The sequence below is a fragment of the Thermobia domestica genome, chromosome 1, assembly GCF_964235325.1.
Source record: "Thermobia domestica chromosome 1, izTheDome1.hap1.1, whole genome shotgun sequence".
NCBI lineage: Eukaryota > Metazoa > Arthropoda > Insecta > Zygentoma > Lepismatidae > Thermobia > Thermobia domestica.
In genome coordinates, this window is record NC_137454.1 from 139,757,862 (window position 1) to 139,772,017 (window position 14,156).

Below are 14,156 nucleotides of genomic sequence, written 5' to 3' on the forward strand. Positions count from 1 at the left end.
ATAAAAAACGCTGACATCTTGTACCATGTAAATATCGGCAGGAGGACATTGCTTTGTCATACTTAACAGTGCTTGCAAACTTAACAGTTATATTTTTCAAATGGTACAACGTCAGGTTTTTACATATTCCAAATCTATATACTAAACGAAAACTTAAAATAGCACGCTTGTGCAGTGTTGCAAATTAAGAACCTACAGTATCACAAACTTTAAAAAACATCCAAATTTTTGGAACGGTCTACGACAGTAATAACGCAAGTGAGACGGACGGGGCAATTCATATTCAAAGTACTCTAGTGTCGAATACTACGGTTGTCGTACGACGTATTTCGAACAAGTGCAGAAGTTACAGAGAATTGAAAATTTGACTCTCTTCAAAGGATTTTATTTCGAAAATGTGCTTAGGTAAGTATGACATCCATGGTATGTAAGTATTACATAGATGGTTTTGAACAAACATAATGATTGTAATACCGTTTACAGCAATTTGATATCTCAAACCATTCTACAGATGTGAGAAACATTGTAAAAATTGTAACATTGCTTATAATCGCGTATTTATAGGAACTTTTTAAAACATTTGTTGCTTTTCTTTGCTTCTATAACATCCCAACAATAGTTTTTGGCAAGTGCAATTACAAGTTCTCGATTGGCCTGTCGATCCTGCCTTATTACTGTTGTAGAAGTCACTAAAATTTGTGATATTGTAGCGTCCTTAATTTGCAACGCTGAAAAACAAAAATGATATTGTTAGTTTCCGTTTAACATGTAGATTTGAAATGTGTAATAACATGACGTAATGCCATTTGAAAAACTGTCATGTTGGGCTGACAATACTGTTAGCCTGCTGTTATCACAGAGTGTGTAAACCAATGTCCCCTTACCGATACTTGCATTGTTCAAAATTTTTATTTTATTTTATTTTATTTTATTTATTTATTTATTTATTTATTTATTTATTTTGTCTTATTATCCGTTTAAAAATTACAAAGGCATATCAAGATAAATGGTTCATCATATATATTCAGTTGCATATGTGTTTTTAGTGGAGACGTATTTTCGTTTCAATCAGCTTTTGGCTGAATGTGTTATATGTTGTACATTCTGTATGTAAGAAAACAAATATGCATTGTTAATGTTTATCTGTCTTGTTCGATTTATTGCTTAAACTAAGTGCAAAATTTGTTACTGAATAGTGAAATAGGTAAAACACAATTTACAATTTTCTTCAGATGTTGGTTTGGATATTCAAGATGAATCCGGTCGGCATGAAGTGGGATTTGTAGAAAACACTGTAAAAACACCAGTAAATGACGAAACTGGTTGTTTGTTTCAAGGATTATTTTATATAAACAAAGTTCCAGGTGAGTATACGGGGAAGTTAAAATTTTAATATCGTTTTAGTTTTATTTTCTTTTGTTAGTTAATATTGACTTTGCTTTTAAATTGTAATATTTCGCTCGGGAAAGCGAGTATTCATAGTGTAGTATCTGAAATATATGAGTATACATAATCGAAGACGGTGACATCTATTTCACGATAGGATACTCTCTGTGATACTAAGAAGGTGCTTAATTCTTCCTTTCTTTAATGACTAATGACTTTAATCTGTGTTTTTAATTATTCGTACTATAATAATGGTATTTACCGAAAAATGAATTAAATTTCTTGCGATATATTTTAAAGAAACTTTAAATAATAGTTATAATGGACATTCTCATCATAATTTCTCTAAGTAGAATTCTTTGTGTGGCAATGTTCTATGTAATAATAACAGTCAAAATATAATTTTATCGCCCGGTTGCAAAGGAGAGAAGTTACTTGTTTGGGAAGGAAATATATTTGTTTGGTGTACCTTTAAAAATATTGAAGTGAATGAAAAATGAAGAGAACATATAAATAAGATTATAATTTTAGAGGTGGAAGTAAATCAATGAAAATTCAAAGCGCGAATGTTTGGCTCGAAATATCTTTGGCTTTACAATAATCTGTAATTGAGTCGCAAATTGAACCCACGTCTCCAACTTACCGTTCTGGGTGCTAACCACTGAGCCACCCAATCCACTCTTAGCCAGATTTTGAGGAATACTTCTGCTTTTAATGACCGAATTCATCATTTCATTCATGCAGTCAAAACGATTGTTATTCTCTGAGGCTTTTATCTTTGCCCCTTACGTGATTATTATTATTATTATTATTTGTTGCTGCACCCGAGCCTTCGGCCCACTGTACACTATAGGTTAAAATTGTGCTTAATTAAGAGTTCTAATTATTTCAATTTATTTTTTTAAAGTTTGCTTAGCAACTAACTTGCGATTACACAAATATTATTGTTTAAATCTAAATCTGGATGCGGCGTTGTGTTCATAATAAAGAGCAAAGCACTTTCATGTTCAGCATTATCACTATCCATTTTCAAATAATTAAATTGAAATAATATACCTTAAGTTGCAATAAAATTGTCACAGTAGTTTTAATGTTGAAATTACCTGCACAGTAGCGACTTCTATTTGGTAACTTTACTTTTAGGAACTAATGTGACTCATTGACATGTTTGATTTCAAGAAATAAAATTATCATAATTATTTTGTAGTTATTATCTTTTTGTTTCTTTGTTTGTGTTTTATTTGTTCAGCTTTTTCAGGATGTTTTTTTACGATTATTTTTATATATTGATAATTGTTGTGTTTTATTTTATATTTGATCAAGGTTTTATTTCTTTTTGTTTTAAGAAGTCGTGCGTTTGTTAGTTGTTTTTATGTCGGAAGCTAGCTTATGAGCGTTGTATTTCATCTGTTGACCTTTCGTGCATGTGAACGACCTCTGTACTAACATCTCCATTAAATCCACAATCAATGAACCTTGATTAGTGACACTTTCAGTTCTTTGAGATTGGTGCTCAGTCACTGACATCATATGGATTGTACTACAACTTCACTTTTATTTTAATGCCCCACTATTATGTGTCAAGAATAAAGGAGACAGCAATAATGATAAACAAAATAGTGGAATGAGAAAAGTGGCAGGAAACGGGAGAATCCGAGAAAATTCACTCAACAAACACAAAATCTTCTTGGTGTGATCTTGGATATATGAGGAATAGGCTAAGGAACCGACTTTTTTGGCACCAGATATTAATGTAGGTGCGAGTTCAATGAAAATTCAATGTTAAAAATTATGACTGGACCGAGAATCGAATTTGGTTTCCAGCGTAAAATGCTGGTGAGTTTATTTACTACGGTTTCATGTCACCATCCATATGCTTACTGTCTTGACGTCGGTGCACAACTATTAAGATCATACGAACTGTATGACAATCTCTGCCGTGCTTGGACAACTACGATTGAGCCCTCTTTTCATATAATAAAAAATTATCAGTTGCACAGTATATGAGCGAATGTGAAGGAGAGAAGTACAGGTTTCTGTTATGATTATTTTTTCACCCTAAGTCGCCATGAATATTATAAATAAAGAGCAATTACTGAAAAATTTAACTTATTAAAGTTTAAAATTAAGGCTGTAAGTAATAATTTAATTTAAAAATTAATGTCGGAAATAAGTAACTGTTAGAATTAGGTAATCTTAAAACTAATTGATTAAAATTGATGTGAAAAATGACAATTTTTAATTCTTGTGCAATAACAAAGAATTGTCTTGAACTATGAAAGCTAATATAAAATTGAATAGATAAAATGAATATGGGAATACTAACCGATTATTATCTTCCGGTGCTTGGGGTCCCTGGTTCGATCCCAGCTCGCGCCGTGTGGACTTTGTGGTGGACAAACACCGTGCTCGTAGGTTTTCTTGGGGTTCTCCCGTTTCCTCCCAGTTTCTTCATTCCACCATTTCACTCATTTCTCATTATCACCGCTTCCTTTAGCCTAACCGGCATAACCGTGGAACGTTAAAGATTTTATTTAAAAATAACCGATTATCATGAATAGTTAGTATTTTCGAACAAAACTGATAATAACAGTGAAATTAAAATGTCATAAAATTCCGAAACAATTTTATCAATGCTATAGATATAGCCCTCCCTGCTAACACGTGGGTCTTTGGTGCAGGGGGCTTCGATGTCCAATGACAGAATTAAAATTTGAGTACATTATGGTGGTTTAAGTCCGCGTCTCTGTGCTGATCTTCATCAAAACTACAGATATTGATTTAATGTATTAAATATAGTAACAGTGGTATGTGTACGTAATATCAGTTTGATATCGAAGGAATATTTATAACGCCTTCAATAATGTTGAATCGTGTTATAAAGTTCATAAGAGAAGGTCTCGTGACGACCCAGTCCAGTGTAGTCATATCTAACATAGATAATTAATATTAACAATAAATAAATGAATAAATAAATAAATAAATAAATAAATAATAATAATAATAATAATGGTAATAATCAGAACTGTTAATTGTTACATCGGTATTTATAATTTGTATCGAACAGTGTTTTTAATGTTTACGTCGAACTCCAAAGGAAGAAAGAAAAATAATTCGCAAGTCTGAATTGCACACAATATTCTCGATAAAACACACTTCTTTCCTTGTACAAAAATATGCTTAAGTTATTTTCTTTAAAGGTTATTTCTTTGATACAAGGTTTTTGTAATCAATCCAGATTAATTGATTGTAGGAAAGACTCGAAGAACATACATACTGTATTGTATAGAAATTGAATATTCGAACGAAAGTTATTACTGAACTTAAAACTATTGGACACATCGGAGTGACCTGAGGCGTGAGCGACCGTTTTGAGGAAGGGTAAAATAAAAGGAAAAAACTTTTAAAAAATGTAATGAAGTTAATTTTTAGAAATAATTTTGTGGGCAAACCTACATATAAATGTTAATATTAAATAGATTACATTCAATAAATAATTATTAAAAAACAGTGTAACTTTTATTTCTTTTAAAACATTCCTTGAATGCACTGTAAAGAAAACTACTGTAATAGTTCATGCCACCAGTCGCAAACGTGATGGGCAATATTTTTTTTTTTAGGAGAGGGACAAAGAGAAGAAATATTCCGGCCGGGCAGTATAATTTATTGAAAAGAACACTGGTACATTTTACAAAATTCTTGTAATACAAGGCCCTATTATTGATTAATGTTTCCCATCATGTTTCCCCATGTTGATTGAAACTGGGATGCAATAAAGTTGAAATTAAATACCGTCTGTCAGTCTGTAATACAGCTCTTTCGCAGTAACTATTATTCCTTTCATTCTGAGATCAGAATTCATATCGCGGGCTGGATAAAACCTTTTAGGAGGCCACATCTGGCCCGTGAACCGTAGTTTTCCCATCACTGCTTTAAGAGTTCTTTTGACGCTCCCAATGACTGTGGCTTCTGCAAAAAGAAGTTTATCTAAGTTGGGATTGATAGAGACTTACTTTGAATCAGCTATGTCACAAGAAAGACTCAACGACCTTGCAATATTACCTATTGAAAATAATGTTTCGTCGTTACAAGATTGTAACAAAATTGATGTATTTTCAGGGACAAATTAGGAAATAATATAATAATAATTGCCCAAATATAAGAGGAAGCAAAAGTATGAACTTTAGTGCAAATTTGTTTTATAGTAAATACTTTTGTTGTTGTATGTAAATTTACGACCTTATTGTCGTATATTTCTTATTTCGTGGAATATTTTTGTAATACTAAAGCATTTTTTTCATATATATTGTCAAAACTTACCTAATATTTTGTAAATATTTTCTACTTACAAGCGTGCTAGTTACTGAAATAACTGTATGCATTCATTGACTGAACTTGAATACATCGACTGAAGAATCTACGTTTTATTCACAAAGAGAAAGCTGGAACGAATGTAAAAATATAAAATGCGTTACGGCTAACGAAAGTAATCAATACACACTATCTAAAGTAAAGTACAATATCTACCCCTCTTGTCTCTTGATGCAGTATGATGTCACACTAGATATGATACAAGAGAGAAACAGGTGGAGGACAGCAAGCCGAAAAGCTGACCCCAAATAACTGGAAAAAAAGTTTAAAAGAAGCTGCTAGCATCAGGATAAATATTACATTGCAGATTGCAGATTACATTGCATCAGGATGAAAATTTCCATGAACGTCATGGACTCTTTGCTTTCGTAAAAGTACCATAGCCGGGTTTGAACTCTCAAATTTACGTTTAGTAAATTAGTATCACAGCTACTATTGTTGTAATATACTTACAAAGTTTTTGTAAATTGAGCTTGTGACGAAAAACAACATCAGGACGTCATGAGAGGTGGTGTGACATGTCATCAGAGTTAACATTTCTCTTTGGTTCTTTCGTTTCAGGCAACTTCCATGTATCAACGCACTCCGCAGCAGTGCAGCCAGATGATATTGATTTTGCACATATTATTCATGAGGTTACTTTTGGAGACCGGATTCTTCGTTCAGATCTTCCTGGCAGCTTCAATCCTTTCGCAGGACGAGAAAAACTAGATGGTGATGGTAAGTTATTATTAAGGCCCCCAATATGTATATGTATATATGCACCAGGTAAAGATTTACTGATCCCATACATATACTGGCTGATTGATTCGATCATCCTTAATCCTAGATAAGAGCGAAGCCAGGGTTCCCACGTTTTGGAAAATCGAGGAAAGTCAGGGAAATGAAAACATGTTAGAAAAGTCAGGGAGATCATTCATTTTGCGTAAAATGTCATGGAAAGTCAGGAACGTGAATGTGCGAATGTAACATTCTTTTTTTCAATCTAACATCGTTTCCTCTCGATCAGTTGTACAGATTGACACGTGAAGAGGACCACAATGATACAGCATTCCTCATTCCCACAGTGATGCAGTATTGCTATTTCGTGCTGAAGGGGTGAGGTACTGTGTGTGTATTTGTGTGCGAGACAGAGAGGAGGGTAATTGATCATGTAAAAGCAAAAATCGAAGTACGACTTGTCATCTTCGTGGACCTCGGTTTTAAGACTGAAAAACTACTGAAAGAACTGAAAGCATCAGATAAAGATAAACTAGGTTTCACGCTTGACTGTCGAAACATTTTGCTGGGCACAATCAAGAAGATTGTGGAAAGGAGTCCTCTGAAATACAAACTGGTACGTGCTGTATCAGCTTTGGACCCCAGGCTTCAAAAGAACAATCCAGAATTTGCTCAGACTAGCATGAAATGCATCCTACAAACTCTGTATGAGAATAACAGAATATCTGATTCTGTAGCTGAGAAAGCTAAGTGTCAATTTATGTCTTTCTGTACTGAAATTCAGGGATCTCATGACTTCAGAGAATACGAAGAGAAGATGGACAGCATCAGGTTAGATGACTTCTTTGCAAAGGTAATGTCCAAGAAACAAGAATATTCTGATTTGTGAAATGTTGTGAAAATGTTTAATTTCATCCCATGGCTGTCTCAGTGGGGGGCGGGTTCTTAGTCAATAAGATACTTATTGTACAAACCAAATCGAAGATTGTTTGGTAGCACAGAGGCGGGTGCATGATGCAATCATGTACTATGAAGGTGTGGAATCTGTTCCTGTTGATCAAAGAATGCTACTCTCAGTTCGTTCAGCTCGGAGACGCTATGATGAGTACCTTAAACAGAAACGAATCAAAAGTGCAGAAGAAAGTTAAATTAAAGGTGGAGAAAGGAAACTAAATGCTGAAGTTAAGAAATTAGAAGCAAAGAAAAAAAGAATGGAATTACGTTACAAACAAGAACAAGACGCTCTCGCAGAACAAGTTCAAGAACTGAAAGCAAAACAAAATTATGTTTACGAAATGTAAATGTGAGGCTTAACATGTCTCAGAGGTGGCAATATTAGAACTGGTAGTGGGCCACGATGGCTCAGTGGTAGAGTGTTCACCTCTGGTTCATGGGCTCCTTGGTTCGTTCTCAGCTCGCGCCAGGTGAACTTTGTGGTGTGTAAACACCATGCATGGGTTTTCTCGGGTTTCTCCCGTTTCTTCCCACTTTCTTCATTTCACCATTATCATCACCGTCTCCTTTAGTCCAGGCGGCATAACCGTGGAATGTAAAACTTTAAGATTTCATTTCATTTTATTTTAGGACTGATAGTAGTAGGTCTCAGGGAGAGTTGGCAATATATTCTTCACTGCGTTATATTAAAAAAAAAAGTAATTTGCAATGTCAAGGTGCGTCGTACTGTATCATACATATATAATGATACATTTCGTGTAAATAATAATTACTCGTATTGAACATAACAAATATGTAAATGGTAATTAAAAGAGTGTGTTGAGTGGGAATGGGGATGAAGGAGACCGTTGAAAAAGTGTATGATAGAACTTACCCCATTACTTCGCATTTATATTCAAGAATTTGTCAGGGAAATCGATCTTCACTTTTTTGTGGGAACCCTGGAAGCGTCTTTTCCAATTCCTTTTTAACCTTTTTAAAGTTCCGCCTAAGGCAGAATTTCACAGATTCCTACTGACGTCGGACGTAGGATTCTGTAAAAGAGAATTTCATGAAAAGCTGAATAAGCCTGGAAAAGTCAGGAAATTTTAAGTACAGATTTTAACTTCTTACAACCCATTTCTCCTTTTGCTTTACCCGGCTCTTCGGTAGGGGATATTTTATATAAATAAATAAGTTTGTTTTGCAAAACCTACACAATACTTGTATACATATTCATGCACAATAGATAATGAACCTCGTGTTCGGGAAAAATAAAATTGTTTTCTTACATTATATATATATATATATATATATATATATATATATATATATATATATATATATACACAATACTGGATCAACCTATGCCTATTTCCATTTGTTGCCTTAAGTGCTCTCAAACAATCAGATAAAGTTAAGAATCTGACTTCTTGGGAGAAGCAGCGAGTTCGCCTCTGGTGCAATATTGACCATGACGCTTTAACCTGGCCTTCAACGAAGATAAACACATCTCGATTAAACCACAAATTTTCTAATATGAAGGTTGTAGAGAATAAACTTGCCGATGGGGACATACGTGGAGCAATACGTCTTTTAATTTCTGATGATATGGTTGCGGCTCCGGATACCTCTGTATTGGAGACCCTGTTGGAGAAACATCCTGCCCACTCTGGCAATTTCATTGCGCCGGATCTTCCTGATGATTAACACACTTTTCAAGGAGTTTCGACTATGGAGGTTCAAAAAGCAATTAACTCCGTTCTGTCAGGCAGCGCAGGAGGTCTAGATGGGCTTCGTACTTCAATCCTTAAAGACCTTCTTTCTTGTCAAATACTGGAATCGAAGGAAAAACTCCTAAAATCCTTTTGTGACCTACCTATTTTAATCATTTCTGGAAAAGTACCAATGGAAGTTCGCCCGCTGTTTTTCGGTGCCAAACTTATAGCTCTGAAAAAAAAGGATGGTGGTATTCGGCCCATAGCAGTTGGGAATGTTTGGCGCAGAATATCGTCGAAAATAATTTGCTTTAGAATACGTGAGTCAGTTAAGAACTTTTTACCCCCCATCAGCTTGGTGTTTGTGTTCCTAATGGTACCGAGGCAGCTGTTCACACAACCCGAGTTTATTTCTCTTCTACTTACAGTGCTACTAAGGCGGTTGTAAAGTTGGATTTTCGTAACGCATTTAATGAGCTTCGCCGGGATACTATGCTTGCCGCAGTGATGAATGATTTTCCTTCAATTTATCCGTATGTTTATCAATGTTATGCTCAACCAAGTGACCTGTTTTTCAACGGAAACACTATTTCTTCTCAGAGAGGTGTACAAGGTGGGCCCAGCACTTTTCGTTATAACTATACTTTCTTTAGTTAAATCACTGAATACCGAATTAAACATTTGGAACTTAGACGACAGAACAATTGGTGGTGAACCCGAGATGGTTCTTTCATCCTTAATAGATATAAATAAAAAGGCATCACTTCTTGGCTTGCATCTTAACTTTTCTAAATGCGAGGTGGATTGTCTTGGAACAGATGAATCCACATTCAACAAAATCTTTAGAAGATTTAATGAGGCTGCACCTGGCATACCTCCTCTTAACAATTCAGAATGCTTGTCTTCTAGGTGCTGCTCTCACATCGGAAGCACTCACGAACGTGCTATTGAATAAAATATCTGATTTAGAATTATTCTTGTCTCGACTTTCCACAATTTCAGCCCATTCATCCTTTTTTCTTGTACGGGCAACTTATCAATCAATCGTTTAACTTTTTTTTTTTTTTTTTTTTAAACGATGCTTTCCATCTTGGCATGAGAGTTCTTTGCTGGAAAAATATGATACTGTCCTGAAAACTGGCCTTGAATCAATTCTGAACTGCTCCTTAAATGACGACTCTTGGTTGCAAACATGTTTACCTGTTGGTTTGGGCGGTCTTTGTATTCGACGAACTGTGGATATGGCGATTCCTAAATTCTTAGCGTCATACCATGGATCTCTGAGTTTAATCGAAGCTCTCCTTCCACTCAGTTGGTTCAGTTCAGGAAAGCTCTAATAAGTGGGCAAGCTTAGCAGATACAAACCTCCCAGAAATTAGCAAAAAATGTTATCAGTCATCTTGCATCTCAATTACATAATCATCTGTTACAATCTGTTGTGGTTCTGGAAGATAAAGTCAGGCTCCTTGCTGCCTCATCTCCCGAAGCGGGTGCATTTTTGATGGCGATACCTTCTCCGCCTTTAGGCTTTCATTTGTCAAATGAAAGCTTTCGAATTGCTGTTGCCTTACGTTTAGGTTTAGCTGTTTGTGAGCCTCATTGCTGTCCAGCTTGTGGAGATGAGGTTAACCAACGTGGCCTGCACGACCTTTCATGCATGAAGAGCGCTGGTAGATTCGCCCGACACTCCTCCGTTAATGATGTAATACTACAAGCCCTTAACACAGCTGGAATTCCTTCAATACGGGAACCTTCTGGTTGCTGTCGTTCTGATGGAAAGCGACAGGATGGGATGACACTGGTTCCATGGATGAGAGGTAAATGTTTATTGTGGGATTTCACATGCTCTGATACATACGCTCATTCAAGTCTCCCTTTGTCAGTAATGAACGCTGGAGCTGTTGCTAATTGCAAAGAAAATACAACCACCTTCTCGAAAGTTTTGTTTTCATTCCAATCGCTATTGAAACCAGTGGTGCTTGGGGTGTAAGAAGTCGTGAATTCATTAGGGAAGTAGGAAGAGACATTTCTTGTGTTTCCTTCGAAGTTCGCTTCACATCTTATCTAATACAGCGCATATCTGTTTCTATCCAACGTGGTAACGTCTCTTCGGTCCTTGGCACTTTATCTCCTGGAAAGGAACTGGATGGGGTGTTTATACTCTGAGAAGAATAGTTTTATATATGTTAATCTCTGGACAATAGTTTTTCTTTGACCTTATAATTACAGTGAAACCTCTCTAAAGCGGACAGCCGTGGGGAATCAAAAATTGTCCGCTATAGAGAGGTGTCCGCCTTCAAGAGGTTTCAGTATTTTTTAAATGTAAATTAGTGTGCAAGGTAATATACAATTAGATTTTTTTTTGCATGAATCATGTATTTACTAATATTACTTGCATAATCCTCTGTCATCCAATACTCTTTGTTCGAGGCACAATATGGAAATAACATGTTATAGTTCTCTGTACTTTACACTTATCAGTCCTTCCTTCGTTTTCAGTATGCGCTTTAATTTGTGGGGTAATTGCAGTCCTGAAATGTCCTTTTTGAGACAATATATATACCTAAGAGCAAGAAATACTAAATTTGTCTTTTGGTTGGTTAGAGACTCCAACGGGACAGTAGCATAACGTGTCATCCCTAACGGCGGACAACTGTCAATCACTTTTGTGTCTAAAACAGCTTGGGTGGGAGTGGGATGAAAGCAAAGGACAAGAGTGTTTTTAAACAGAGACGCTTCATCTGGGTTGCTGAGCAGACAGTTGAGGAGGCAAAATGTTACAATGCTTGCTTGGTGACACATGTATGAATTACTAAAAATGTATTTTTACTACACTTTTCGACTTATTTCTGGAGAAAGTGTCCGTAATACGGAGGTAAATAATACCTATAGAAGACAGAAAAGACTGTCCGTGTTCGTACTAGGGAGTGTCCGCTTTAGAGAGGTTTGCCAATATGTTTTTTCCTATTACAGTGTTTGGGGATTACAAAATATGTCCGTTAAGGGAGGTGTCCCCTTTATAGAGGCGTCCGTTAGTAGAGGTTTCACTGTATATATTTAAATTGTAATTTATATGAATGCAGTATAATTATGTTGTTTCGGTTAAGAAGTATTTATTTATGAAATATGCCACATCGTTATATTAATTAATTAAAATGTTATATATATATATATACACCTGGAAATTTGTAAATCATGATCTAGAAAACCTAGAAAAGTCAGGAAGTTCGTACTCACCAAGCAAGTGGAAACCCTGCTTAAAGAATTTATTTTCTGAACAAGATCAAATGACTAGCACTTAGCTTAATTGTTTCAACAATTGTCGAAAAACGTACGTATACTTGTGACCATGAGGAGAATTCTTCTGTTTGTAAAATATGCTACAATACAGTATTCCTACTCAGAGGCTTGGAGAGAGAATTTTCTAAAGGATGTCTAGTACACACGGATCTAAATATTCAGGACGTTAAGAATATTAAAATGAATCATAACTTAAATACAGCAGAAATATGTGAAAACTCTTAGATTATGCACTAACTTTCAACTTATGCATTTACATACTTACCATATCTACATATACCGAGTGGCGCAGGGAAACGGGAAATTTTGAAGTAACGTAATTTGCACGAATAAACACAGAAGAAACATCTTTTATTGACGACAGTGTATGTATATAGTATGCCATTTGTTTTCATTACAAAATTTCACACACTTGTCTCTTTACTTATTAAAGATGACATTGGTAAGATGTGCACCCTTTCGGTATTCATATCCTAATAGCTTGTTATGGAAACTCCGGAATACTCGGTGTAGCATGTCTCGGGGAATGACAGTAATTTCGTTTTCAGTCTTCTGTTTCCGTTCATGGATAGTTGCAGGACTTATGTGGTACACTTTGCCTTTTAAGATGCCTCCACAGGAAGAAATCGCACACAGAGCGGCGGACGGAGCGGCGAGGGCTCCTCTTGATGGAAACAAGAACAGCTGCAATGTTCTCTGTGGTAGGTACCGTTCAAACGCAAACTGGAGGCTTTTTGTTCAAGGCTGAACCAGGAGCAGTTGGGACACGCCCATGACGTCCTAGCTGGTAATGCTGTCAAAGTACCCTCTGCGCAGCAGTCACATTATCACCCTGCTTGTAAAACACTATCACAGCGACAGCACGTTCCGCACCATTCCAGTGCTGCATGATTACTAAATGGCAACGCGTTCACAATAACCACATAGCGGTTCCGAACAACTGCCGGCACTACAATGTTACCAACTCTAGTGTTAAAATTTTCCTTTTGCCACCCTGTATAAAAGAAAGAGAGAAGAATGTAAAGAAGTTTATTAAAGAAGAAATATATAATAACCTACATTATTATACTGGACTTCCAATTGCATAAAATTTATACCATATCTATTGGATATACACAAAAACTCTAACACAACAAGATTTCATACATTAGTAGGTTGCATTAAAATACAGTCAAAAAGAAAGAGTGAAAGAAAAATTAAACGAAAATACCCAAGGGAAATTGGATATCGAAATTTCCCATATTTGATGATAACTATTTAAGGAACAATCGGTAGTCTCCAGATTTCGCACGTTGTATATTTGATGAAATTATTTGAAGAGAAATCGGCAACCTCCAGATTTATCATATTTTAATTTATTTATTTTACAAAGGGAATTGGTTAATCCAAAATTCCCATATTAAAAATATTGACAGGTATTGAAGATATGAAAAATAAAAAATGATAATTCTAATGGTTGTCCCAATGAACACTATAGTGCGTCCAGTAAGAGAACGTCTCTGACAGCTCGCAGTGACATTGCCACTACTCGCGTGTCAAGGTTTTTTTCGGTGCAACTGTAGTGGCAATTTAATTAATGGTATAGGACAGAGTGATCGTGGTTGGTAACACTGGTATCAAAGTAGGAGCTGCAATGTCCCACCGCATGTGGTAAGAAACGTCAGAGACCATCTCTTGTTGGCCGTGCTATAGCTCACGTTAAGGAATTAAGTATATATATCTTTTAAT

General features: G+C 35.6%; 1 protein-coding gene across 1 annotated transcript in view; it reads left to right on the forward strand.

The window, feature by feature from the left end:
• The window catches only part of LOC145689598 (endoplasmic reticulum-Golgi intermediate compartment protein 1-like), a 49,929-nt gene that overhangs the window by 17,871 nt on the left and 17,902 nt on the right, over positions 1–14,156 (forward strand). The window contains exons 4-5 of the mRNA XM_081763779.1: positions 1,233–1,364; positions 6,319–6,477. Coding sequence (XP_081619905.1) covers positions 1,233–1,364; positions 6,319–6,477 — 291 coding nt within the window. The remainder of the gene's footprint in view (positions 1–1,232; positions 1,365–6,318; positions 6,478–14,156) is intronic.